At 33.5% G+C, this 25817-nt stretch overlaps 1 protein-coding gene across 2 annotated transcripts in view; it reads right to left on the bottom strand.

Annotated features, from left to right (window-relative positions):
* Positions 1–6835: 6835 nt before the first annotated feature.
* The window catches only part of cdc42se1 (CDC42 small effector 1), a 47538-nt gene continuing 28556 nt past the window's right edge, over positions 6836–25817 (bottom strand). The window contains exons 3-5 of one of the 2 annotated variants that reach the window (XM_073925339.1): positions 17328–17432; positions 10462–10541; positions 6836–10382 (exon numbers count right to left, since the gene is read on the bottom strand). In XM_073925339.1, the coding sequence (XP_073781440.1) occupies positions 10473–10541; positions 17328–17432 (174 nt within the window). In that variant the 3' untranslated portion in view covers positions 6836–10382; positions 10462–10472. The remainder of the gene's footprint in view (positions 10383–10461; positions 10542–17327; positions 17433–25817) is intronic. The other variant, NM_200060.3, reaches the window with a different exon arrangement.

A 25817-nucleotide genomic window follows, 5' to 3' on the forward strand; every position in this document is an offset into this window, starting at 1 on the left:
TGGATACATTTTATTTCATTCCCTTCAAATTTCTCACAGTCAGTCCATGATAGCCTGTTTTACCTTTTTTTTCCCAAGCTATTGTTAAAAGAAGGAAATTAAAAGGCAGTGTGGTCTACGCCGATGTGAGACTTGAGTAATCTTCATGCCAAAGGTCTATTGTTTGTTTTTTTGGTGTCTTACGCAATCTTTCAGTTTTCCACAAGCCGCTTTACAAACGTGTGTTATAGTAGATGTCAAAACATACTTTAAGGATCAACTTTGATTTCTTCGCTCATAAATTCAAGGCTTATATTTGTCAAAATGGGAATTGCAAAGTGAACAAAACACCGAGTGAAGGAACTCACCAAACGCCCTGCTTAGATTTACAGTAATAGAACACTCAGTCATAATCTGCATTCATTTATCATTAGCTATTATGTGTTACTACTATTGAAAGTACATGGCTTGACAACTTCTGAGGTCAATTATTGCTGCAAGTTAAGACATACATTTTTAATATAGCCTATAGCCTACCTATTTACTTTTCCAACACTATTACGATGTAGATTTTCATATGGTGGACATGACATAACAGAATAAACATTTTTAGCATATGTCGTCAAAAGTGTTTTCAGTCATGGTCATACATCTTGGTGTACATTGTTTTCTAATAATTCTATAGAGCAGAACCAATTATTCTGCTACAGTTACCACCAAACACGAAGATGCTCTTCAGTTTTATTTTAGAGCATTTCTCCTCAAACATATCCTGTGTGTAGTATTAGTTTTCGCATCTCATTGAAAGCTTTGCGTTTCGATAATTGACTGTGGTAAATCTTTAACAAATCATTCAGTCTGTAATGGCATAGAACTGTAATACGTTCAAGACTTACCTGGAACTACTCGAGCAGTGGGTTATCTGAAAATAACTTCACACTTTAGACTGTTCATCAGCCAATCAGAATCCAACAGCCCAGTTTTGAAAGGTTAAATCCATTCCGGTGTTCAAAAACATATTCAGCGTGGAACCGTGCTGTTAGCTGAGCTAGTTATAATTCACCTATTCCTTTGCTTTAGTGTATACAGTCCAGATTTTTGAATACTTGTGTGTCGGCCATATATTATCCCAAATAGTTTATCAGCTTTGATATGGACAGATGAAATAAATCTCGAAACATGTGGCACATGTAACAGAGGTAATAGAGTACAACTGATTCATTGTGATGAATGACATGAAATTAGAATTGTATAGGGAAGTGGATTCTCAAACTTTTTTCATCAACTACCACCTCAGAAAAAAATGGTCTCTCCAAGTACCACCAAAATGTGCAGTATTGAAATACAGTAGTGTAGTAGGTCTAGTAAAGCAGCTACAACTCTGCACAGTTAAAAAGAAACGTGGCAGATTACCTCAGAAATATAGGCTATATGTCATATTTTAAACATCATTTTTGATAAATTTTGAAATATATGTAGCATGTACATGAAATATTTCATTCCTCCGTGTACCACTAGAAGGAAGTCCGCCTACCACTGGTGGTACACGTACTACAGTTTGAGAACCACTGGTATAGGGGAATTACTAACCTACGTCACACGGGTTCAACTGCGCATACCGGTTGCAAAAAAAGACCAGTTGCAGTAGCAAACATGTCATGTTTCTGCGGTAGGATGCCAAATTCGAAAAAATAATAATAATAAATAAATAGAAAACGTAAATTTTACCATACACCACACTGCTTTTGATGCCAATCGCAGATGTCTTTGGCTAACAGCCATCAGAAGAGCTGAATGGAGTGAGGACCTGCTTAAAAATGCTCGACACTGCAGGTCTCATATTATATAAGGTAAGTTCATTCTACGCTGAATCATAAACATCACTTGTTTTTGATTGCAGCAATGATTTCAGTAAAAACTGTGAAAAAATGCTGCGGAAAATAAACTGCGGACACTGAATTATTAGAGTGAAATGAAAAGTGTAAGTTCACATATCCTGCCGTACAGGCGCAGTTCGCTGTCAGAATGCAGTTGTTGTGCTTGTTGATGATTACCCCGGCCTTGTATAGTCCCATCTTCTTTACTTGTCTTAGGCTAGGCAGAACCTCTGTTTTTAGCACTACGTTGAATCTGGTAATCATGGAACATTATTTCTTGCACATGAAAAACATTGTTAGCATCCAAAGACTTGTAGGCCTTTAACTTCTGTCTTGTAAAATCCCTGGAGCTTCAATGAGATTGTATATTTGTGGCTGGATGCTTGGTAATTTCATCTTATTCAATATTCATTGGGAGGGTGCTATCGCAGATGGACCTGTCAGACAACCACCGCTTACTTTAATGTTAATTTTGCCGAATCACTGTGTTTATCGCTGGGTGACAAGCTGTTATAATACGCTGAAAGTATTATGTAAATAGTAAATATCATTTGTAATCAATATAACTTATTTCCAAGACATCAACTAGCTCTACCACATTGAATGTCATTCCCTCACTGTAAATGTTTTCCCGCAACCTCGCTGTGGGCGCATCCTGAATGTTTACAAACCGGTAATTTGTTTGATGATTTAGTGCCCACTACTGGTTAAAACATGCTGGCGTTTTATTAATTTTGTCCTTGCGCGGACACGGTACTTCAGCAGAAAATGGCCGCTGCTTCTACGGTTTTGTCTGTAGTATGTTGCTGCGTGTTTCATGTGATTTGATTTGTTTCTCTGAGTTAACAAACACAGGAAACCATTTTTGCAAAGTGTCATTTCTTTGAGCTGGTGATAATTACGAAAAACACAATGCAGAGGCCAACATACTAAATATCTTGATCCAAATAGTGATGGAAGCCACATTTGAGGGTTCAACACTATCGATGTGTTTTGGAACAACATGAAGGGATTATGTTAACTTATTAGTTTTTACAAATTTAAGTGGATTGAACATAAAACAAGTAGCTCTCCAAAACAAAAAACGCATTGTTTCATCTCGTTTTAAATAAGTAGTTTGAACAAACAGTAAACAACATTTTTTTTTGCAAGCCACAAATAATGACTAAAGAATGCTTTAAGGGTGTGCAGTGTGAAAAACTGCTTACGAACACCATGGATTGATTTTTATTCCTCTATAAAATATGAAATTAAAAAGTAGGGATGTTATGAGTCACATGACTCACGATTCACGATATTGATCTCACAATATGATTTAATCAGGATTTTTAATCAAAACTATTTAAATTTAAGATTCTTTTTTGCTGCAGATTTTTGCTAAATAATATATTTTCTGCCATAACTAAATTATTTAAAAAAAATACAAACTAAAGAAGACTCTTTAATATATAAACAAACTAAAACTGTGACTGTGCTAGGATCTTACATTTTTAAACAGAAATATCAGTATATCTACAGTTTTTGGCATAAACTGAGGTGTTTGCACATTGACAATGTCCCTAGCTGAAAAAAAAAAAAAAAAAACTCTTTCACCGGGGAGTGAGATTGCTGGTGTCGAGAGGAAAGTGTTTCCTAAACCAGAGAGCAGTGTGTGCAGAGGTGGTCAACCAATCATTTTAAATGTTCATTAATAATAAGCGAATTATTAAAATATGCATAAACTAACTAAAAAAAAAAGAGGGTAAAAATAATCTAATACCTGCTTCTGTAACAACAACATTACTTTCAGCTGAAAAACATCTTCACACTTTTGCTATGAAAACACTGATGCATCGCACTCGTTGGAGCAACCGGAGCTGCAAATCATCCATTTTTGCATATAGATGTCTGTAACTAGTTTTTCCACTGTGCTAATTGTTTAATTGCATCAAATCCGTTGTTCTTTTAGTGCAAGTAAGCGTCTTTTTGCTTTGTTTGTGTTAATCTAGCGCACTTCATCACTGTTATTTTACTTTGCCGCCCCACCTCTTGCTCACCACTGATGTGCAGGTAAAGAGTTTGTGCCTGTAAACACAGCATCCTCTCTGTTCAAAGCATGTATCGCGATCTCAATATTACTACCAGTTTTAATGGTCATATTTAAAGATAATATGACTATAATTGTGGTCATAATTCAACTGGATCACAGTAAATCGTTACATCCACTGAAATAAGGATTTATATTTGAGCTGAGAATGAGCAGGAGTTGACTCTTAAAGGGTCATGACACCCCCCACTTTCAGTTCAGGTCTAGCTCAGAATTTTTACAAAAGATGCATCATAATGAGCGTGGAGCTCCCCGAGCAAAGGGCAGGAGTGGGTGTGGCCAGCAAGAGAGAAGGAGGGGAGCGAACAACTGTTGTCAGTCGGCTCACGAAATGTAAAACAAATCATGAGGCATGAGTTTATAGTTTACAAAGTTAAATTCAAAGAAATAAACAGTAGTTTAATGCTCGGCTACATTTGTTATTTGTAATTCATATGCAAATAACCACAATTTATATCATTACAAAGAAAATCGTGTTCATATACATGAGGACTTTTCCCTGAATGCAGACTCAGTGCAGCAGGTCTCTTGCCCTGTCTATTTTAACCATTAACCCAGCTGCTAATCTAGAGGATTTAGGCAAACACAGCAGCAAAGCGATGTGTCGAAGTGTGAGCGAACTCCTGATAAAAGACAACGTCTGCCATTCTCCAATTCTCGTACTGCTCTCCCGACAAAAATGCTTGCTGCACACTAACAGCTTTGCTGTCTCGGCCCTGACAGCATCGTGGGGAAAAACATGCAACAAACCCCGTGGATCATGGAAACAAACACATACGACTCTTCATGAACGGCTAAAAACTGTGTGCCGTGGGTCCGTGTCCTACAGCTTGGCACTGGCAGGTCTGCCTTGTCTTCGGAAAGCATGTGCAGTCATGAATAATTAAGGGCCTACTCACACTATGCCATCCGTACCGTGCCCAGGCCCGTTTCCCGGATCGTTTGAGAAGTGTGAGTGCGCTGAATCGCGCTCAAGCACGGTTCACTTGGCCGGCCCTGGCCCGGTTGGAAGAGGTGTGCCTGAGCGCGGTACACTTGGGCTTTGGCGCGGTACGCTTGTGTGTGAGCGCAAAACGCGCCAAAGCCCGAAACCGAAAGCGAGACGTGACTTTTAAGGGACTGTTTGATATGGATTTATTAATAATTCTTACTGTTCAGTGATCGCAAACTGCCGTAGTTTATTAAAGACGAGAACTCCTCACAGCTTGCCAGCTGCGCGCCTTCAGCAGATCTCCTCATTCCTGCAGCACGAGAGCTTAATGATTGTTTATGAGCGCCAAAAGTGGCGGATCTGTTCGGCGAAATATCTGACTGCGTGTCACCACATCGCTAAGGACTGTTTGGCGAAATATTTGACGGCATATCAAACGACTGAAACGATATAACTAGAGAAATCTCCACTGTGCTACTGAGTGAGTGCATATGGCAAGCCGTTTTAGCATTTAAACCTTGTTCTGACTATCCATAAACATATTTAGAGATATCTCTAATTATATTTTGACTAGTCATAATTATAATTCGACTAGTCAGAATGACAATTAGAGATATCTGCAATTACAATTGTACTAGTACAAAATCAGATTGGAGATATCTGCAAATATATTATGACTAGTCATATTCCTCCATTGACTTCCACTGAAAAATATTTGCAGATATCGCTAAATGAGTTTTGACTTGTCAAAAATCCAATTCAAGATATCTACAACTGTAATTCGACTATTAGTAAATTAATTAGAGATCTTCAAATATATTTGTAAATATCTCTAAATATGATGAATTAAAGACATCTCCAAATGTATGACTAGTAAAAACTCAGTTAGAGATATCTCTAATTACAATTGTGACAAGTCAAAACTCATTTAGCGATATCTGCAAATATTTTTCAGTGGAAGTCAATGGAGGAATATGACTAGTCATAATATATTTGCAGATATCTCCAATCTGATTTCGTACTAGTACAATTTCAATTGCAGATATCTCTAATTGTTATTCTGACTAGTCGAATTATAATCATGACTAGTCAAAATATAATTAGAGATATCTCTAAATATATTTATGGATAGTCAGAACAAAGATTTAAATGCTAAAAAGGCTTGCCATAGAAAGCGCTTCTGAACAGCGCAGCAGCGATGACGTAAGCGTGCCGAGGCCCGATATGGTGTGAGCGCGGGCCGTCGGGGGAGAAGGGAGGGGGGACAAGCGTGCTTTGGCCCGGTTCAAAGCAACTGTATCTAGTGTGAGTACGGCCTAAGAAGCCATAGGATAATTCTCATAGGATAATAAAACTCAGCAATGAATAATAATGAGAAACTGACGCGTCATCTTTTCACTGGCAGTTTTGCGATACGTCGCCGATTTTGATCCCGCCCCAAAAATCATTTTAAACCCGGAAGCTGAAATTAGCTGACAAAAGCTTAAAATTATCCAGTTTTCCCACAATTAAAGCTAACAGGTGCTAACATAGTCTTAGCTAATGCTTAACACACACAAGTCTGTTAAAGACTAAAAAAAAAGTACTCGAGGGTTTCATATGTGTTTGTGTACATGTTTTTGTGACATATCAGGACACAAATCTGTATACTGACATGGGTATGACACAGGTATTACAAAAAGGAGGTGAAATATGAAGAAAATGGTGACGTCCTCATTTCTCAAAAAGCTTATAAATCACACTGTCTGTCTGATTACTTAATCAGAAAGTAAAGCTGCACACAGTCTTCTGTGATGGTTGGGTTTAGGGGTAGGGTGGGGTGAGGGCAATACAATATACGGTTTGGAGCATATTAAATTGAATGGAAACCTATGTAATGTCCCCACTTTTCACAAAAACAAACGTGTGTGTGTGTGTGTGTGTGTGTGTGTGTGTGTGTGTGTATAAAACACAAACAGGCTGTTCATTGTACAACTGTATTGTTACAAATCAAAAGCACAACAACAAAAATAAAAGGATGCATCAACATAACACCGTGCCATATGAACAGAATACACCATCACTGCTCCCATTTGATCACAATCAATCAGTTCGACTAACAGACTAAAATATATAAAAAAGACAAAAGAAAAGTATCAAAAAATGAGCCAAATGAGTGCGTCACACAAACATCACGGCTTTAAAATGGAAAACACATACTCAAGCACACAGTCACACACATGAAACAGAAGTGAACAAATCTGTGAGCAACGCGTATAATTAAGTTAAAGGAGCTGCTGAGGTCTTTGGCTGAGATGCAAAAATCTGCACGTTCCTCTACACACTGTCGACTGAGAATGAAATGCATTTACACACTAAATAAAACATACAGTCAAACATTAGACTCCTAGAGCAACATGCACATTCTGAAAGCTTCGTGTTTTCCCCCATCCTATGACATTTCCTAACAAATTACAGCAAAGACACAAAGTTAATTACAGTCTGGGTTCTTGCAAAGCAATGCGTTTCAAATAAACATCACAATTACAAGCAAACAACATCATATCAGCACAACATTGTGCCAAATTCAAAAATAAAGTACAGAGTATAGAAAGTGTGTGTGATTTAACGCTGGAAACAGAGAGAGTATGTGTGTGTGTGTGTGTGTGTGTGTGCTCAGCTTGTGTGGGGTGGAGCTTGACGTGTGAAAGTGAGAATAATGTGATGTTTAAATGACAAAGGGCAGTGTCTCTCTCTCTCTCTCTCTCTGCTGGCACACAGCCGGACTCTTATCCGCCGCTCAAAGTCTCCGCTCTGATAAACAGATAGCAGACTTTCTCTAATACTGAGGGTTTAAAAGTACAAATCACCTGAACATGAAAATCATTTACTCAACCGAACACAGTTCCAAAATTTAATGCTGACATTATTTTATGGTGGAGACCCAGAAATTTGATGTATTTTTTTTCCATGTGACAATTCAGTGAGCAGATTATAAAAGTGTTTCTTTTACTAAATAAGTTTTGTCTTGTTTCTAGCTAAAATAGCAAACAATTATTGAAAATCAAGGAGCTTTTTCTACTCTGTAAAAATAAAGTTGACAACTCAATTGTAAGTCAACTTGCTGCAGAGCTTTTCGAGTTCACTCAACTTTCAACTCAAGCACTGCACTTGACTCAATTTAAGTTGAGTCAACAAAAATAAAGCTCTGGCGCAAGTTGCCTCACAAATTTGAGTTGAGTCAACTTTTTTATTTAAAGTGTAGGTTTTTTTTTCTCTCAGAAAACAAAACAGGCAAACACTGTAAAAAGTGATTACACTGGGAAAAAATGCTGGACAGCACATGATTCAGATGAAGTTATCTCAACACAATTGTTTTACTAATTTAAGTTAAGTTGTAGTTGCTTAAAATAAAGTCAACATATGTTTTAGTGTAATGAAGTGTTTTCCCTAAAACAAGCAATATCATCAGTCTGTGGGGCGAGCAAAATAAACTGAAAACAAAATCATTCTGCTCATCAAACTGGCAGATTATTGTGCTTGTTATGAGGAAAAACTGACATAATTTTGACTTCCTGCAAGCGAGATAATACTTTTGTGTCTTGATTTAATAATTTTAGACATCTCACCTAGAAACAAGATTAAAAAGAACATACATTTTGTTTATTTCAACCAAATACGGCTAACAAAAATGTTGTATTTCAGTTAAAGCCATAAGAATATTTTCCTTAATCCAGCATTTCTGTCACATGAACTTTTTACCTAACAGCGTACTTGAATGAGGAATTATTAGCGAATAAATGTCTTAAACTTCATCTGCTTATCAGATAAATCAAATGTACAGCTTAAAAAAAATCCCATTTATGCCTTTTGTATATTGTAGTGCATGTTTTTTTAGAGTCACCACGTCGTGTCCTGCATGAAAAAATAAAACATCTGATTTTGGAACAGCATAAGTGAGTAAATGATGATGAGTATTGGGTCATGTTTGTTTGTTTTTTTTGGTATCCATTTCTTTAGAGTTATAAAGGAAATGTGTTTGCTTTATTAATGCAAAGTTAAAAAAAGAAAGAAAACTAAAATATCATACTACATCTACCCACTATACACATACCAGAGGGGCTTTTTTATGATCATACATTGATCAGCAAAAATTTGTGCAACTGTTAAAGAAATAATTCTGCCAAAAATAAACAACTGCTGCTAATGCAGATGCCCTCAGGCCATCCAAGACGTCTTTTTAATAAAATACGAAAGATGATTTTTAGCTGAAACCATGGTCTTATTAGTAGTTCAGTTCCTCCTAAAATATTAAAGTGAAATATCTGAAATATTCTTCTAAAACAGCCCTTTTTTCTTAGGCTCCTATGTGTAGGTTCTGTAGTCTCACTTTTACGGCAAACAATAGGTTATTTTCATTGCCTTTAAGGTGAAATATTTGACCATAAACAGGAGGCTGAGGGAAAAATACAAATTTCAGACAACACTTTGATTTTTGCATTTGATCTCTATTCATTTTCCCTAATAAATATATCTAAAGTTATGCTTGTGTTTCATTACTACACATTAAGATCTTATAAAGCCAAGCATGCTCAGGATTGTAAGCTGATGCTGTGTATTTAAGGTAATATTGTAAATGATGTTCAGTTTCTTGTTGTTTTGCCTCCACTCAGATAAACAGATAGTAGACTTTCTATCGAATACTTAGGGTTTAGCAAATAATAGGTAATTTTAATTGCCTTTAAGGTGAGATATCTGATCAGAAACAATGAGGAATAATGCTGATTTTAGGATAAAATTTCAGACGACACTTCGGTTTATGCATTTGAACGCTATTCATTTTGCCTATTAAATATGTATAAAGTTATGCTTGTGGTTCAGAACTACACATTTAAGATCTTATGGAGTCAAACATGCTCAGGTCATGCACTTAAGGTAATATTGGAAACTATGTTCAGTTTCTTGTAGTTTTGCCTGTTTGAGTTATTCAACTCTAAAAGTGCATTTTATAAAATTTCCAAGGACCACGGTCAAAACTAAAAAGAAAGTGTCACCTACATCTCAGATAGCCTGAATGCAAAAAAAACTGACAGCAAATTTTAATGTTGGCAAGAACGATCCCTTTAACGACAAGCAGTTGGAGACACTGTAATGGTAAAGGTGCGCATACATTTCCATTACAAAACACACACACATTTGCACACATCCTTAACAACGACAAACATGCCAGTTATAACTTTTAGGAAGGCAGTCAAAGATAAGAACCTTTTCCTTCGCAAGCACAGTCGGTGTCTCAAACACACATAAACGCATTCACACTCGCATACAATCCAATGAAATTCAATAACAGTCTTAGTTTACAGGGGACAAACCTCGTCTCTTCTGAATCATTCCAGAGGATCCAAAATATAGACCTTGTTGTAGCCACAGCAATATTTGGAGGTTGTCAATTTGTTTGTATTGAAAATCCTATTTGGTACAGTGCTGCGTTTAGGTTGAGGGATACTTTGGGTAAGAAATTAAAAACATCCTAGGGAGGAAATGAAAGTCAATCTTGATGTGTGATGAAGTAATGGTAAATAGAGGGAGAGGTGTGTGTTGGTACTCACAGGTAAAGAGGCTATAACAGGCTGTTTCGTCCATTGGCGTGAGGCACTTTGGATCTCATTTGTTCCTTTATCGGGCCAGACTGTAAGAGGAAGTGAAACGATCAGATTACGGACATGGCAATCATACATAATTAATCAGAAAATGTTCGGGTTAACAAACAAGTCTGATTTAGAAGTTTCAAAGAGGGTCATAAAGGAGAATGTGATGCCTCCTCGTGATGTTTTAAGGTGAAGGAAACTGATATCTAGCAAACACTGTAACGTCACAACACAAAAGCGTCTCCAGTGTCGAACAACAGAGCATCTATTTGAAAATGAGCTGCAAAAAAGGTCATTCCAATAAATTCCACATTAAGAAAAATGGCAGATATTAGTAGAGAGAAAAGGGATTCAATTATGAAAGGAAATAAAAGAAAAAAAGAACAACAGCATCATCATCAACATCAAGATACTGTTATTATAAATGTCATTTTTATTTAACAAAAAAAATTAAATAAAAAAACTAAAAACATTCTAAATCATAAAAATTCAAGTATTCACAGGATGTTGAATATAAAGATGTTTTATTATATATTATGCCATTACTATCACTATAATTACCTAAAATTTCATTATATGAAGAAAAATTACTTTTAATTAAATAATTTTTTACGCATTTAATAATTAATTTAATAAATAAATAATAATCAATTAAATCATAAATTTAATATCAAAATATACATTATATAATTTACATATCTATACAGAACTATATAGTAATTATATATTATAGTGTTATTATAAATGTATTATCATAATTCAAATCAATATTGCTATGCTTTAATATTATTAGTATTAATATTATTAATATTATTACAACTATTAGGCTGTTTTTATAATAATAATAATAATAATAATAATAATAATGTTAATAATAAATACAACAATAAAAATTAATAATAATAATAATAATAACAATTGTTTATTATTATTTATTGTTGTTGTATTTATTATCATTATTTATTATTATTATTATTTATTGTTGTATTTATTATCATTTAAATTATTTTTGTTTTTATGATACACTATATTTATTACTATTATTATTATTGTTATTATTTATTGTTGTGCTAGTTGTTGTTATTATTATTAATATTAATGTCTATTTTTATTATTGATTATTGTATATATTATCCTTACTATTTAATTTTGATATTATTTATTGTTTTATTATTACTATTTTATTATTGCTCTTATTATCATGTTGTTTTTATTACATATTTTCTTTTTATTATTAATGTTATTTATAGTTGTATTTATTCTCAACTATTTAATGTTATTATTTATTATTAATATTATTATTATGCTGTTTTTATTATATATTTTTGTATTTATTATCATTATTATTTAATAATAATAATAATAATAATAAATACAACAATAAATATTATTATTACCATTAATATTATTATATATTGTTGTATTTATTATTATTATTATATTTATTGTTGTATTTTAATATCATCATTACAATTTGTTATTGTTTATTATTATTATTATTTATTGTTATACTTCATCACTATCTAATGTTATTATTTGTATGGTACCACTTTATATTAAGTGTCCTTAACTACTATGTACTTACACAGGAACTAATACTTTGTTACAATTTACTTATTGTGTATATACATGTATTTACTGTGTACTTATGCTTGATTAAATACATGTATGTAATTACATCTGTAATTAACTTTTGTAACTACATTTTGTAAATACACTGTATACCATCCCTTACACCTTAATCTACCCTTAAACCTACCCATGCCACCAAACCTGTCCATAACCCAACCTCTATCCCAACTCAAAAGCACCACAAGTGTTCTCAAATACATTATAAACACAGCAAGTACATTGTATTTATTTTTTGACGTAAGTACATATTAGTTAAGGCCACTTAATATAAAGTGGGACCATTTTTATTATTATCATTATTATTTTTATTGAACCCTTTGTAAATATTAAGTGGCTGATGAACCTCTATATTGTGTAAGAAACACTGTTTATATACTGACAGATTGACTGTACATTATTGCTGCATAATGCATCAACTCTGAAACAAATTCACACTTCAATAGGTGGAGCTGACCAAAACTGCATCCTTCATGCAACAAGCCCATTTCTCTCTCTCTCACACACACACACACACACACACACACACACACACACACACACACACACACACACACACCCCTTGTTACATCATGTGTCTGAAGAACAGAGAGCACAAGAAGAGAAGGTGGAGGAGGAAGTCCATTTCTCTGGCTCTCTCAATACACGATTCACAGCAACCCAGTACAAAAGAGCAGAACCACAGGGGAAAATTCAGCAGCTCAATCACCTCTTCAACACATCAGACTGTGAAAGACTGATATCATCCAACAGCGCTTATCACTGCAGTCTCAGCTATCAGCGCTGTATTGTTTACAGCTCCAGCCTCTGCTTTCATCAAACTACTTAAAGGGAAAAGTTCACACAACAATGAAAGTTGTCATCATTTACTCTCCTTTCACTTCTTTCAAACCTGTTTCAGGTTTTTTTCCTTCTGTTAAACACAAAGAAGATGTTTTGAAGAATATTGGAAACAAAGGTATTTATTCCTCTATAAAGGAAGTCAAAGGTCAATAGTAAGTACACTTTTTATTTTGGTATTAACTTAATGTAACTTCCACCATTGAATAAACTGCCCATTTTTCAACAATTCTACAGTCTTGAACATTCTTCAAAGCATCTTCTTTTATTTTTAATCAAAAAAGGTGTATAAATAGTGAGTACATTTTCCATTTTGTCATTAGCTTGACTAAACTTCTACCACTGAATAAACTGCTAATTTCTCAACAATTTTACAGTCCCGAACATTCTTCAAAAGATCTTCTTTTGTAAATAACATAAATAAAGGGGGTGAGTTAAAAAGTGGGTAAATTTTCCATTTTTCCATTACTTGTATCCAACCATTGAATAAACTGTTTATTTCTCAACAATTCTACAGTCTCAAACATTTTTCAAAGTATCTCCTTTTGTTTTAACAAAAAAAAGAGAGCGAGTACATTTTCCATTTTTCGCATTAACTTGTAACCACCATTGAATAAACGGCTAATTTCTCAACAATTCTACAGTCTCAAACATTTTTCAAAGTATCTTCTTTTGCGTTTAAAGGGAAAAAAAGGGGGTGAATAGCGAGTACATTTTTCATTTTGGCATTAACGCAACTTCCACCATTGAATAAACTGGCCATTTCTCAACAATTCTACAATCTCCAACATTCAAAATATCTTCTTTTGTGTTCAACAAAAAAGAGTAAATAGTGAGTACATTTTCCATTTTTGTATTAACCGCCATTACACAAACTGCTCATTTCTTAAAGCTACAGCCTCGAACATTCTTCAAAATATCCTCTTTTGTGTTCAACATAAATAGCGAGTTGATTTTTTATTTTTGTGTTAAACAGTATATCAGTCATTGTCTAAACTGCATTTCTCAAGAGATGGTGAGTGAACGATGACGAGCAGGACATTGTGCAAATGGACACTTTAAAGATCAGTCAATGAGCACAGTAAAGAGCGCGAGGAAGATTTCCTCATTTACAGAGCACAGATCAGTCTGTGACGGGCTGCATGCCAACATTCCTCTGTGCAAGTCACAGTCTGCTTAATTCTGCCCAGGTATTCAAGCCTCTGTGAGCTGCAGGATTAGGTAACTCCTCACCTTTCTCATCTGACAACACAACAGCTCAATGAACACCAGCAGAGAAAAATCTCACTTCAGGATCACCACACTCACACACGCAAGCACACACAGCAGGTCTACTGTATTTATATTTTCTGACATCTTACAATCCTTTTTCATTGGTCATTAGCTTGTTTTCAACAAACTAGTTAATTAACATTGGACAATAGGATGCTGTTTATGTTAAAAGAACAGTTGACACAAAAATGAACATTTCCTCATCATTTACCCACAATCAAGTGGTTCTAAACGGACATGCATTTCATATTATGCAAGTCAATGGCTACAGGTTTATAGCTTTCTTCCAGATGTATTCTTTTGTGTGTTTAGCAGAGGAAAACAAATCTCATAAAGGTTTGGAACCACTTAAGGTTGATTAAAACGATGAGTAAATATGCATTTTGGGGTGAACTATCTTTTTTATTATTACTGTTTACATAATTGTTTAAAGTAGAACTACTATCTATTAAATTACACAGGTTGGTACAAACTAAAAAAGATAATATTTCTCTCTTAATCCTTATATTTACATTTGAAGTTAGAAATATTAGCCCCCCTGTTTATTTTTTGCCCCAATTTCCGTTTAACAAAGAGGGGATTTTTTTCAACACATTTCTTAGTATAATATTTTTAATATCTCATTTATAATAACTGATATATTATATATTTGTCATGATGACAGAAAATAATATTTTATTAGATATTTTTCTAGACACTTCTATCTTAAAGTGACATTTAAAGTCTTAACTACGTTAATTAGGTTAACTAGGCAGGTTAGGGTAATTAGGCAAGTCATTGTATAATGAATGATGGTTTGTTCTGTAGACTATTGAAATAATATATAGCTTAAAGGGCCTAATAACATTTACCTTAAATAGTTTTTTGGGAAAAAAAACTGCTTTTATTCTGCCAAAAAAAAAAAAAAAAAAAAAAAGACTTTTTCCAGAAGAAAAAAATATTATCAGACATACTGTGAAAATTTCATTGCTCTGTTAAACATCATTTAGGAATAAAAAATAATAATAATAAAAATCCAAAAGGGATTTAATAATTCAGACATTAACTGCATAAAATCTTAATATTTATGTAGCAAAATTAGCTTAACTTATGAATATTAATGATTAATAAAATTAATAATAACAAGGCCAGTACTTAAGTTTAAACTACAACCTATATATGCTACATTTACAATAACAATAATAAAAAAAACATCAAATAAAAAGACAAAATAACTGAACTAGAATACTATTGCCTTTAAGCTCCCTGGAAGTTTATTACATCATTAAATAATAACAACAACAATAAAAAAGTAATAATAATACATTTACATTTAGCCGACGCTTTTATCCAAAGTGACTTACAAATAAGGACAAGGAAGCAATTTACACAACTATAAGAGCAACAATGAATAAGTGCTGTAGGCAAGTTTCAGGTGTTTAAAGTCTAAGAAGGAAAGCATTAGTAATATATATAGACAGTGAATGACTCTGCCGTTCTGATGCAGTTAGGGAGTTCATTCCACCCACTGGGCAGATTGAGCGTGAGCGTTCGGGAAAGCGTTTTCTTCCCTCTTTGGGATAGAACCACGAGGCGACGTTCATTCACAGAACAATATTAATATTAATAGCAACAACATTATTATTAATAAAAGAGCAATTAATATTAATAACAACAATATTATTATTATTAACTATTATTGTTTAGAATGAAACTTAAACTAAAATACTTTCTTTAAATTCATTCATTCAGTAATTAATGTGTTAATGCCATATCAGCAGCACTGGCTATATTCATGGCAGAACCTGTAATAAATATACAATATATAACACAAAATCATAACAGTTTTTTAATAACCATTCATTGTACAATATCAGCAACACTGAAAAGTTGAATACAATCTTTTAGTTTGGAGACATTTTATATTTTTTACACATTAATCAAAGAACCTCTTTCTCAAACATTTCCCTTAAAATATTTCCTAAATGAAAACATTCTCTAATATCGTTTAAAAATGCACATTCAATTTATGTGTTTCAGGATTTCTGCAGGTTTCTTCAAGTCAAATTTAAGACTTAAAGACTTTTAAAGACCATTATTAATAAAATTTTAGACTTGTACAGCGCTAAACACTAAAGATTTTTTTTAAGGGCCCAGTGACTGTTCGTCTATAAATAGTTTTTGTATTAATAGAAAATTATGTAAAGTGATGTGCTGCTTTAGTTTTCTGTCCCTGATTAAGGAATTTAATTTGGAGAATTTCCTTTAAACAAGTCTTAACAACTGTTTTGAAATGCACTTCTTTGCAATAAAAAACTTGAATAGAAAAAAAAGGTTGCTATGTGTCGGCCTGATATGTTAGCTTTACCTGAAGGTAAATTAAGACTTGTTTAAAAGATTTAAGACCTACAACACAATATTTCTGTCAATTTAAGACTTTTCAAAGACTTCTAAAATTTTGCTTTTGAAATTTAAGACATTTTAAGACTCCGCGGACACCCTGATGTTTTATCGTTAAAATAATCGTACACAGGTCACAAATACTTTTCTCTTCCCCTTTCAAAATACAAATAAAAAGTTTTTATAATAATATAGTAATTTAAACAAGTGTTTATAATAAAAAACAAATGAGTGTTTAAGTTTTGAGTGTCGATTCTACTTTTCATTTGTACAACCTGATCATGTCTACTTTCAAAGTGGTCTAAAATACTTTTATTTCCCCAAACTTCCCAAGTCTTCAAATCTATACTACTACTAATATTGTAACATTATATTTATATATTTCTATTGTATTGTATTGTAGTATATATCCAATACCAGTGTTAAGTAGTTAACCTTGACACATTCAGACAGGTGGATTAATCAGGGCTAAAATGAAAGTGAAAAGGTTTGGCAGTGGATGCTGTGAATTTTGTACAAATACACCTGGCAAGTTAGCAACCCTGTTTTGGATTCTAATGGATGTCTGTGACAACCTGGTAATACCCAAAGTGCATACCCAACTCATGCAGAACAATTTTGGCTTCCATTAACAGTTAATTACAGCCATGTCATAAACATTGAAATGAGACAGAGCCACTGTATCAACACAATAAAGCATGTCTTACCGGCTGCATGCCATCTGCCATTTCACCCGAGCCTATGTGTGTCAGATGAACGAAGTTTGTGGGCTCTCCGATCATGCTGCGGTCAATTCTCCTCCGCTTCTTCTTCTGTGAACACAAAATGTACTTTAAACGATAATACAGTATAAAAACACAGAGCTCTCAACTGGTAGAATGCTAAAAAAAAAAAGTTTATGAAAACAGAAGAAGTTTTAAAGGTTCAGGACACCCTGGAGAACTTTTTTTTTATATTAACAGATTTGTGTGTGTTGAGCATCAGTTAAGACAATGTTAGCACCTGTCAGCTTTAATTGTGGGGAAAACTGGATAATTTTTAGTTTTTGTCAGCTAATTTTAGCTTCCGGGTTTAAAATGATTTTTGGGGCGGGATCAAAATCGGCGACGTAGCGCAGTACTGCAAGTGCAATGATGACGCGTCAGTTTCTCATTATTATTCATAGCGGAGTTTTCTTATCCTATAAGAAGAGCCGGCTGCTTAATTATTCATGAGACCTGCCAGAGTCAAGCCTGAGCTGTGAGACAAGGACCCACGGCACACAGAATTTAGCTGTTCATGAAGGCTCGTATGTGTTTGTTTTCATGATCCACGGGGTTTGTTGCATGTTTTCCCTCGCGATCTTGTCAGGGCCGATCATACAGCAAAGCTGTGTGTGTGCTACTAGGATTTTTGTCGGGAGAGCAGCACGCGAATTAGAGAATGGCGGACGCTGTCTTTTATCAGGAGTTCGTTCACATTCAGACACATCACTGTGCTGCTGTGTTTGCCTAAATCCTTAAGATTACCAGCAGGACTAATGGATAAAACTGAGTAAAACTGCACTGAGTCTGCTGGATATGGGGATTGAGGGAGAAGTCTTCATTTATAGTGTTTATATGAACACGATTATCTTTATAATGATATAAATTGTGGTTATGTGTATATGAAATTACCAATAACAAATATAGCAGGGCTTTAAATCAGTTCATTTCTTTGCCTTTTTAACTTTGTAAACTATAAACTCATGCGTCTCCTCACGGTTTGTCTCATTTTGTGAGCTAACTGACAACAACAGTTGTTCGCTCACATTCTCCCCTGCTGGCTACGCCCACTCCTGCCCGATGCTCGCAGAGCTCCACGCCCATTAATCATGCATCTTTTGAAAAAATTCTGAAGTAGACTTTAACTGAAAATGGGGGGTGTCATGGCCCTTTAATCAATCATTCTTTAAAAACTGGCAAATATTCTTAAAAGCTGTGAATTTGCTGTGGATTTTGAGCTTTACACACTTAGTTTTTTGACCCACTGCTATTATTTTGAACAACTTTACATGCACACACAAAATGCAGTTTCAGCATCTTTGAATTTGCAAGCCCCTGCTATACTTAATTTAACTAATTACATGCATATGACTGCTAAAAGTGGAGTCTGTTTTAAGGTACACTAAAAAAAGTGTTGCATGCAGAACTGTTGCAAACAATTTATTTATGTTGAATTTAAACAAACAAATTAAGTTTAATAATGTTCAACTTAATTTGTTTGTTTAAATTCAACACAAATAAATTGTTAAGAACCACTTAACGTAAAAAAATTGAGTAAATCTAAGGAATCATCTTTGAAAAATTTTTTTCAGTGTACTCGAGAAACTTAAAAAAGAAAAGGGGGAAAAAGAAAAAGGTGGTTAATCATCTTTGTTAGAAATATCAACAGCATTGGCATTCAATCTATATTCAATTAATCAAGTTCAAATTTCAATCAAAATCTAGATAAATCAATACCCCACCCCATTTACAAGACAAGTAAATTCAATCAATAAGCCTGTCATGTGACCAGATATAGTGCTACCCTAATGTTTCCCTATGAATATTCCTGGACACATTCTAAAGACGAGCAGCTCCCAACTGTTACACAGTTTACTCAACACTCTCTCTTTTCCCAGAACTCACCTATAAGTGAGAGATTATATAAGTAAATCTAAAATAAAAACCTTGCATCAACAACCAGAATAATTATTTGATGAGATCATGTGCCATAGTGAGGGTGTTGGCATACATGCAGTTACTTGTCTGGCAACAGCCGACAAAATGCATTTAACAACATTCAGCCCTGGAATTACTTCGTCAGACATCAAATACAACTTTTAGATGAACTGAAATCTCACATAATAGATTCTGAATAGACCAGAGTTTGTTTGATGTCATTGTTCAGTTCAGTTGTTAGGTATAAAAACTCTGTCTGATGATTATGAAAACTATAGTAACAGCAGCTGTGATAAACCATGTGAACTTAGAGCTGTAAGACGCTATGGTTTACAAATTATTTGCAATTTTGTAAATTAATAATTATGCCTTTTAATGTTCTTATTACTAAATGCTTATTCTGCAGTTATAATATAAAACTGTGTTTTTAAATAAACAAAATGTCCAATTTGACTATTCAAAAGAACACTTTAAAAGCAAAATATCAAATAAAACTAGACTACAAAAAAAACAAAACTTTTCTTATTTCAGTAGTATTTTTTTTTATGAATATAACAATTATGACAAATCAAATAAGTCTAACTATTATGATGACTTGCGCTGAAGTACAATTTTAAATGACATTTCATTTTGTTAGGTACACTACAGGTCAAAAGTTTGGGGTCAGTTTTTTTTAAGAACATTATTCTGTTCATCAAGGTGGCATCTATCAAATGTAAAGAAATTGGTAAATATTTATTAAAATTGCAAACAACTGCTTTCTTATTGTATGCAGTTTTAAATGAAATTATTACTCCAGTCATTATTGCTTTTATTACTATTGCCATTAACAACAATAAATAAAAAATCAATATTACAGTGATTTCTGAAGAATCATGTGACTCTGAAGACTGCGTCAATAAAGCTGGAAATTCATCATTAAAATCACTGAATAAATTATTAAATGAAGTTAAACTACTTTTGAAGTCAGGATAAGTTTATTTTAAAACATTGAAAAATCCTAGTGACCCCAAACTTTTGACTGGTAGTGTCAATTTTTGTTTAGATCTATAAAGTTACATACAGTTGAAGTCAGAATTATTAGCCCCTTTGACATTTTTCTTTTTTATATACATTTCACAAATGATGTTTAACAGAGCAAGGCCATTTTCACAGTACGCCTGATAATATTTTTCTTCTAGAGAATGTCTTATTTGTTTTATTTTAGCTAAAATAAAAGCAGTTTTTAATTTTTTTAAACACCATTTTAAAAGACAAAATTATTAGGCCCTTTAAGCATTTTTTTCAATAATCTACAGAACAAACCATCATTATACAATGACTTGCCTAATTACCCTAACCTGCCTAGTTACCCTTATTAACCTAGTTAAGTCTTTAAATGTCACTTTAAGCTGTATAGAAGTGTCTTCATGGCAAATATAAAATAAATCAGTTATTATAAATGAGTTATTAAATCTATTTTGTTTAGAAATGTTGAAATCTTCTCTCTGTTTAATAGAAATTGGGGAAAAATAAACAGGGGGTCTAATGAATCAGGGGGGCTAATAATTCTGACTTCAACTGTATGTCTGATATTATTTTTACTATTACATTATATATATATATATATATATATATATATATATATATATATATATATATATATATATATATATATATATATACACACACACACACACACACACACATATATACATATATACATATATATATACACACATATACACATATATACATATATATATATACATATATATATATATATATATATATATATATATATATATATATATATATATATATATATATATATATATATATATTTCTGACACAGTGGCGAAGAAGTAGGTAGAGCTGTCGCCTCACAGCAAGAAGGTTGCTGTGTTGCTGGTTCGAGTCTTGGCTGGTTCAGTTGGCATTTCTGTGTGGAGTTTGCATGTTGTCCCTGCGTTCGCATGGGTTTCCTCCAGGTGCTCCGGTTTCCCCCACAGTCCAAATGTGGGGGAATGTGTTACAGATGAATTGGGTAGGCTAAGTTGTCCATAGTGTGTGTGTGTGTGTGTGTGTGTGTGTGTGTGTGTGTGTGTGTGTGTGTGTGTGTGTGTGAGTGAATGAGTGTATGTGGATGTGTCCCAGAGATGGGTTGCAGCTGGAAGGGCATCCGTTGTGTAAAAATATATATATAATTTAAATCAATCAAATTAGCACAATCCGAATGGGATTGTGGCGATATTTTTGAATATGCACAAGCTTCAGTAAAGGACATTTTTAGAGAAGATATTTGAAGACATGAAATAAAGCATGGCATCTGTAGAACTTTTATAGTGTCTTTTGGCAATATTGCATACATGCCTAAGCTCAAAATGAGATTTGAGAACTTTAGTGATGTTTTATGAGAACAGAAACTCATCAAATGATCATATGACTCAGAAATAAAGAACTAAAGTATCATAAAATATTTCTATGGTTTGTGTTTTAGGAGTTTTCATTGTAGTCACATCTGATGCAGTGCATCTTGTGGCGCCACATTTGAATATGCAGGAGCAAAAATTTGACTTGAGAACTTGGGACAAGGACATTGAAGTGCAATTTTAAATGACTTATTTATATTTTATTAAATAAATAAATATTTATCTATATGGATACATATGCAAATTACTGTAATATTATTTCCATTGAAAATAATTACATTTGATACAATACAATTTTGAATAAAACAATTGACAACAACTATAAGAACAACACTAGTTATAATAAAAGCATTGTAATTATAGGACACATTGCATCCTGATGTACTGCTGTTTTATATCAATTTAAGATTATTATTAATATTATTATTATTACTACTACAACAATTATCATCATAATATTTACACAAAAAAAAAATTTCTCAAAACCAACTGATGACATAACAGCTTTAATTTTTTTATGCAGAACACTTATGTAACTCCAGACATCCTTGAAAGGTGTTTACTTTTGTAATCTTTGTATAGTTAATGGCCCGTATCACAGCAAACCCACGACACATGCTTTAGTCCTTATCACCTTCTCCGATACAAGTACACACTTCAGCCGTAATCATTTTATCGGTTGAAGAAAATTGCTCTTGCACTGGGAAGGAGCATTAGTCTGTGCAACAGATGCCCACGGCTGTCTGACCTCACCCCCTCCCACCCAACAATAGCACAAACAAAAACCTAAAAATAAAAAGAGGAAGGAGGGAGGAAAAGAATGAGCGTTCCCAGCTCGGAGGAGCCTGTTTCCCTTCAGAGCCCCCTGTCATTGTTACAGGAGACCACGGTAAACCTGGCTCACTCATCATTGGTCAGTCCAGATAAAAACAAACTCACTGACAAAGACTGAACGCGGCCAAATAATTGGCAAACATGCAAAGCTATTCTGGAAATATAAACATGATGCTTAAGGGAATACCAAGTCCAGTCCCACCAAAAAAATACATATCTCTCACCAACTTTCTTTCGTTCCAGCAATGTTTAGCAAAATGTCAGAACATCCAAAATAGGTCTTTTTTCGATGAAATGAAAGCAGACAGTCATGGAGCCTCAAGTGCCAAAGAGGATTATAAAAACACCATAAAACAGATTCACATGACTTGTGCTCTACATTCAAGGCCTTTTGAAGTTGTATGATTGTTTTGTGTGAGGAACAGGCTGATATTTAGGTCATAATTCACATAAAATTGATTTTCAAACTTGCCTTGTTGTGACCAAGAAGATTTAAGCGATTCATTTGTATTCACATCAAGTGAAAGTTTCTTTTAAGTTAAGTTCTCATATGTTTTAGGTGCCTTTTGAAAGGTGAAAAAGATTCAGAAGTCTGAATGGGATTGTGGAAATACTTTTGAATATGCACAAGCTTCAATGGAAAAGGACATTTTAAGAAAAAATATAAGGGACATTCTACTAGAAACGTTCGGTCCCGGTAATAAAAACATAAATACAGTGAATAAAAAGTATTTCACCTGAAAAAAATTCTAAAATGGACTGAGGAATATGTCTTTTACTTGGTTCTCAGATGTTTGTTCTTTATTATAAACACTTTACAAATTTACAAACCCTGTCATTGCCCTTTTCCTCATCCCAGTTGAACCTACAGCTTTAATCGTTTTGTAATGCTAAAAACTACTATTTAAAAAAATAAAACTTCAGAAATAGCAAAGTTAAGTTGTTATCATTTACATCAATTGACTAAAAACATGAAATTATAAATATATTCTACAAATAAATACTGCAAATTTACAATACAAATACATTTACAATTGTCCCCATGTTTCTGTCAGTCCGGTCACATTTGCAGTAAAATTAATATAAAATGCGTACGATACATGTTTATGGCTATCAATCGGAAGTGACATGATTTAATGGAGGAGATGCTGACAGTGATCAAGGATGCGTTCTACCATAATGCATTGTATGATTTTGTGCTTGTTTTTGTATGATTTTTTATTTTAATTTTTAAGGAAGTGAGGCCCTGGTTCATTTTTTTTATAAGTGAAATTGTACGTTTCTGGTAGAATGTCCCATTTAACGACAAAATAAAAAGCATGGACGTCATCTGTAGTGCTTTTATGATATCTTTTTATTTGAACATGCAACATATTGTTGCGGTTTTCATTTTATAATAGAGGTCAAATCTGATGTAATGTATCTTGTGGCGCCACATTTGAATGCGCATGAGCAAAGATGAGATTTGAGAACTTCAAAGGACAAGGATGAATTTAGAGAACAGAAACTTCTCATATGATAATGTGGCTTTAGAAAAAGAGGATCAAATCATAACGGTCATATGTAGTATTTTAAGGTGCTTTTTGTCTGACATTTAATTTTAGTGGTCAGTTACTGGATGTTCTCTGCACAAAAACAGCAGTGTTAACATTGTTAAATATTGCAAAAAAACAGAAATGTGCGCACATCTAGAAAATCTTGATGGCAGGTGCACGATCAAAAAACAAACATTAAGTAGCAAAAGATTCAAAGTAAATCGGCACACTGCCACTTTAGCACTCAAAAAAATTTAATGTCAATATTACAAAATCACAACGTTTTGACCGACATGGTCTTCATCAGGTTCGCATGTTTGGGCAAAGATAGTGTTTTACATTGTAATTGTTTACATTGTTCATATTTTTAAGTCCCTTAGGCCCTGTTTACGCCTTGCATTAGGATTTTTGGTTGATTGGACCGCAAGTACGACATTCAAACCTAGTTATTGATGTGGCTCCGGCCAATTTTCAATCACTTTCCTTCGATCAAGTTTTTTTTATCTTATTCTCAATTTAATACTGCAAAATAAATTCCAGTAATGTTTATTTTGTCTATCAAAAAACAGCAGCGGCAGCTTTCGTTTCTGCTCTCACAGCCACAAAACTACATTGAACTTTGTGGCTTTGTTTTAGAGTCAGAACTGTTATGAGAACATTGCACTTCTTAGTTTTGCATTCAAATCAAACTAGACAGCAAATATTAGACAGCAAATGCTCAAAACTTTTTCTAGAACACATTTACACCTGTATTTTGCATTGACCACCTGTAAATGGATTGACTAATATGAATTTTGATAACAGATGTGAACAGCACCTATAAAAGAGAGTCAAAATTTTTGATTTACTCAAGCTTAATTGGTTTTACCTGTAAACTATTGACCTCCATAGCAGGAAAAACACATACAATGAAAGGCAATGGGCATCTGCTTTCATCATTTTCTTTTGTGTTCAACAGAAGAATGAAACTCTGGTCTGGTCTGTGACAATTGACGTTTGAGCAAATGATGACAAGCTTCTTTCTTTTTTGGATCAACTTTCACTTTAACTTTGTTCCTCTGATAGTTGAAGCTGAATTTTTACATGATCCTCCAGTAATCATTATAAGATTAATCAGAAATCACTCTCGTATGCTGATTTGATGCCAAGAAACATGATTAGCATCAGTAATCTCACTGTAAAAAACTGTTTTACTGCTCAATACTATATATGCATTACAATACAATACTATAATTTCTTTTTTTAACTGAACAGAATTTATTTTATATTCATGATTTATATTCATTATCACACATTGCTGCTGTCACCTTATTAAATCAATTTAATCGCTTTGTTAGTAAAAAGTATACTCAAAAAAACATTTTTGCTTCTTGGTGTACTAATTAAAAACAAATGAGCAACTTAAATGTTTTGTTTTACATTCAATTCACTTAAATTTGTTAAAACATTCAAGTTAACTTTATTGATTTGCTTGGGACAATATAAAGGAATCATGTGGAATCCAGCAACTTTACTGCCCTATACTTAAAAAACAGTAGTGCACAGTCTTGATAGAAAACATTGTAACCTATGATTTAAGATAAATCTTTTGTCTCCAGAATGTGTCTGTAAATTTTCAGCTTAAAACCCCCATCAGATAATTTATTATAACTTTCAAAATATTAGAATTTTCTGCTCTGAAGACAATGTAGCGGTTTTTGTTGCCTGTGCCTTTAATGCTAGTTCTCTTCACCCAC

The sequence above is a fragment of the Danio rerio genome, chromosome 16 (genome assembly GCF_049306965.1).
Source record: "Danio rerio strain Tuebingen ecotype United States chromosome 16, GRCz12tu, whole genome shotgun sequence".
Lineage (NCBI taxonomy): Eukaryota > Metazoa > Chordata > Actinopteri > Cypriniformes > Danionidae > Danio > Danio rerio.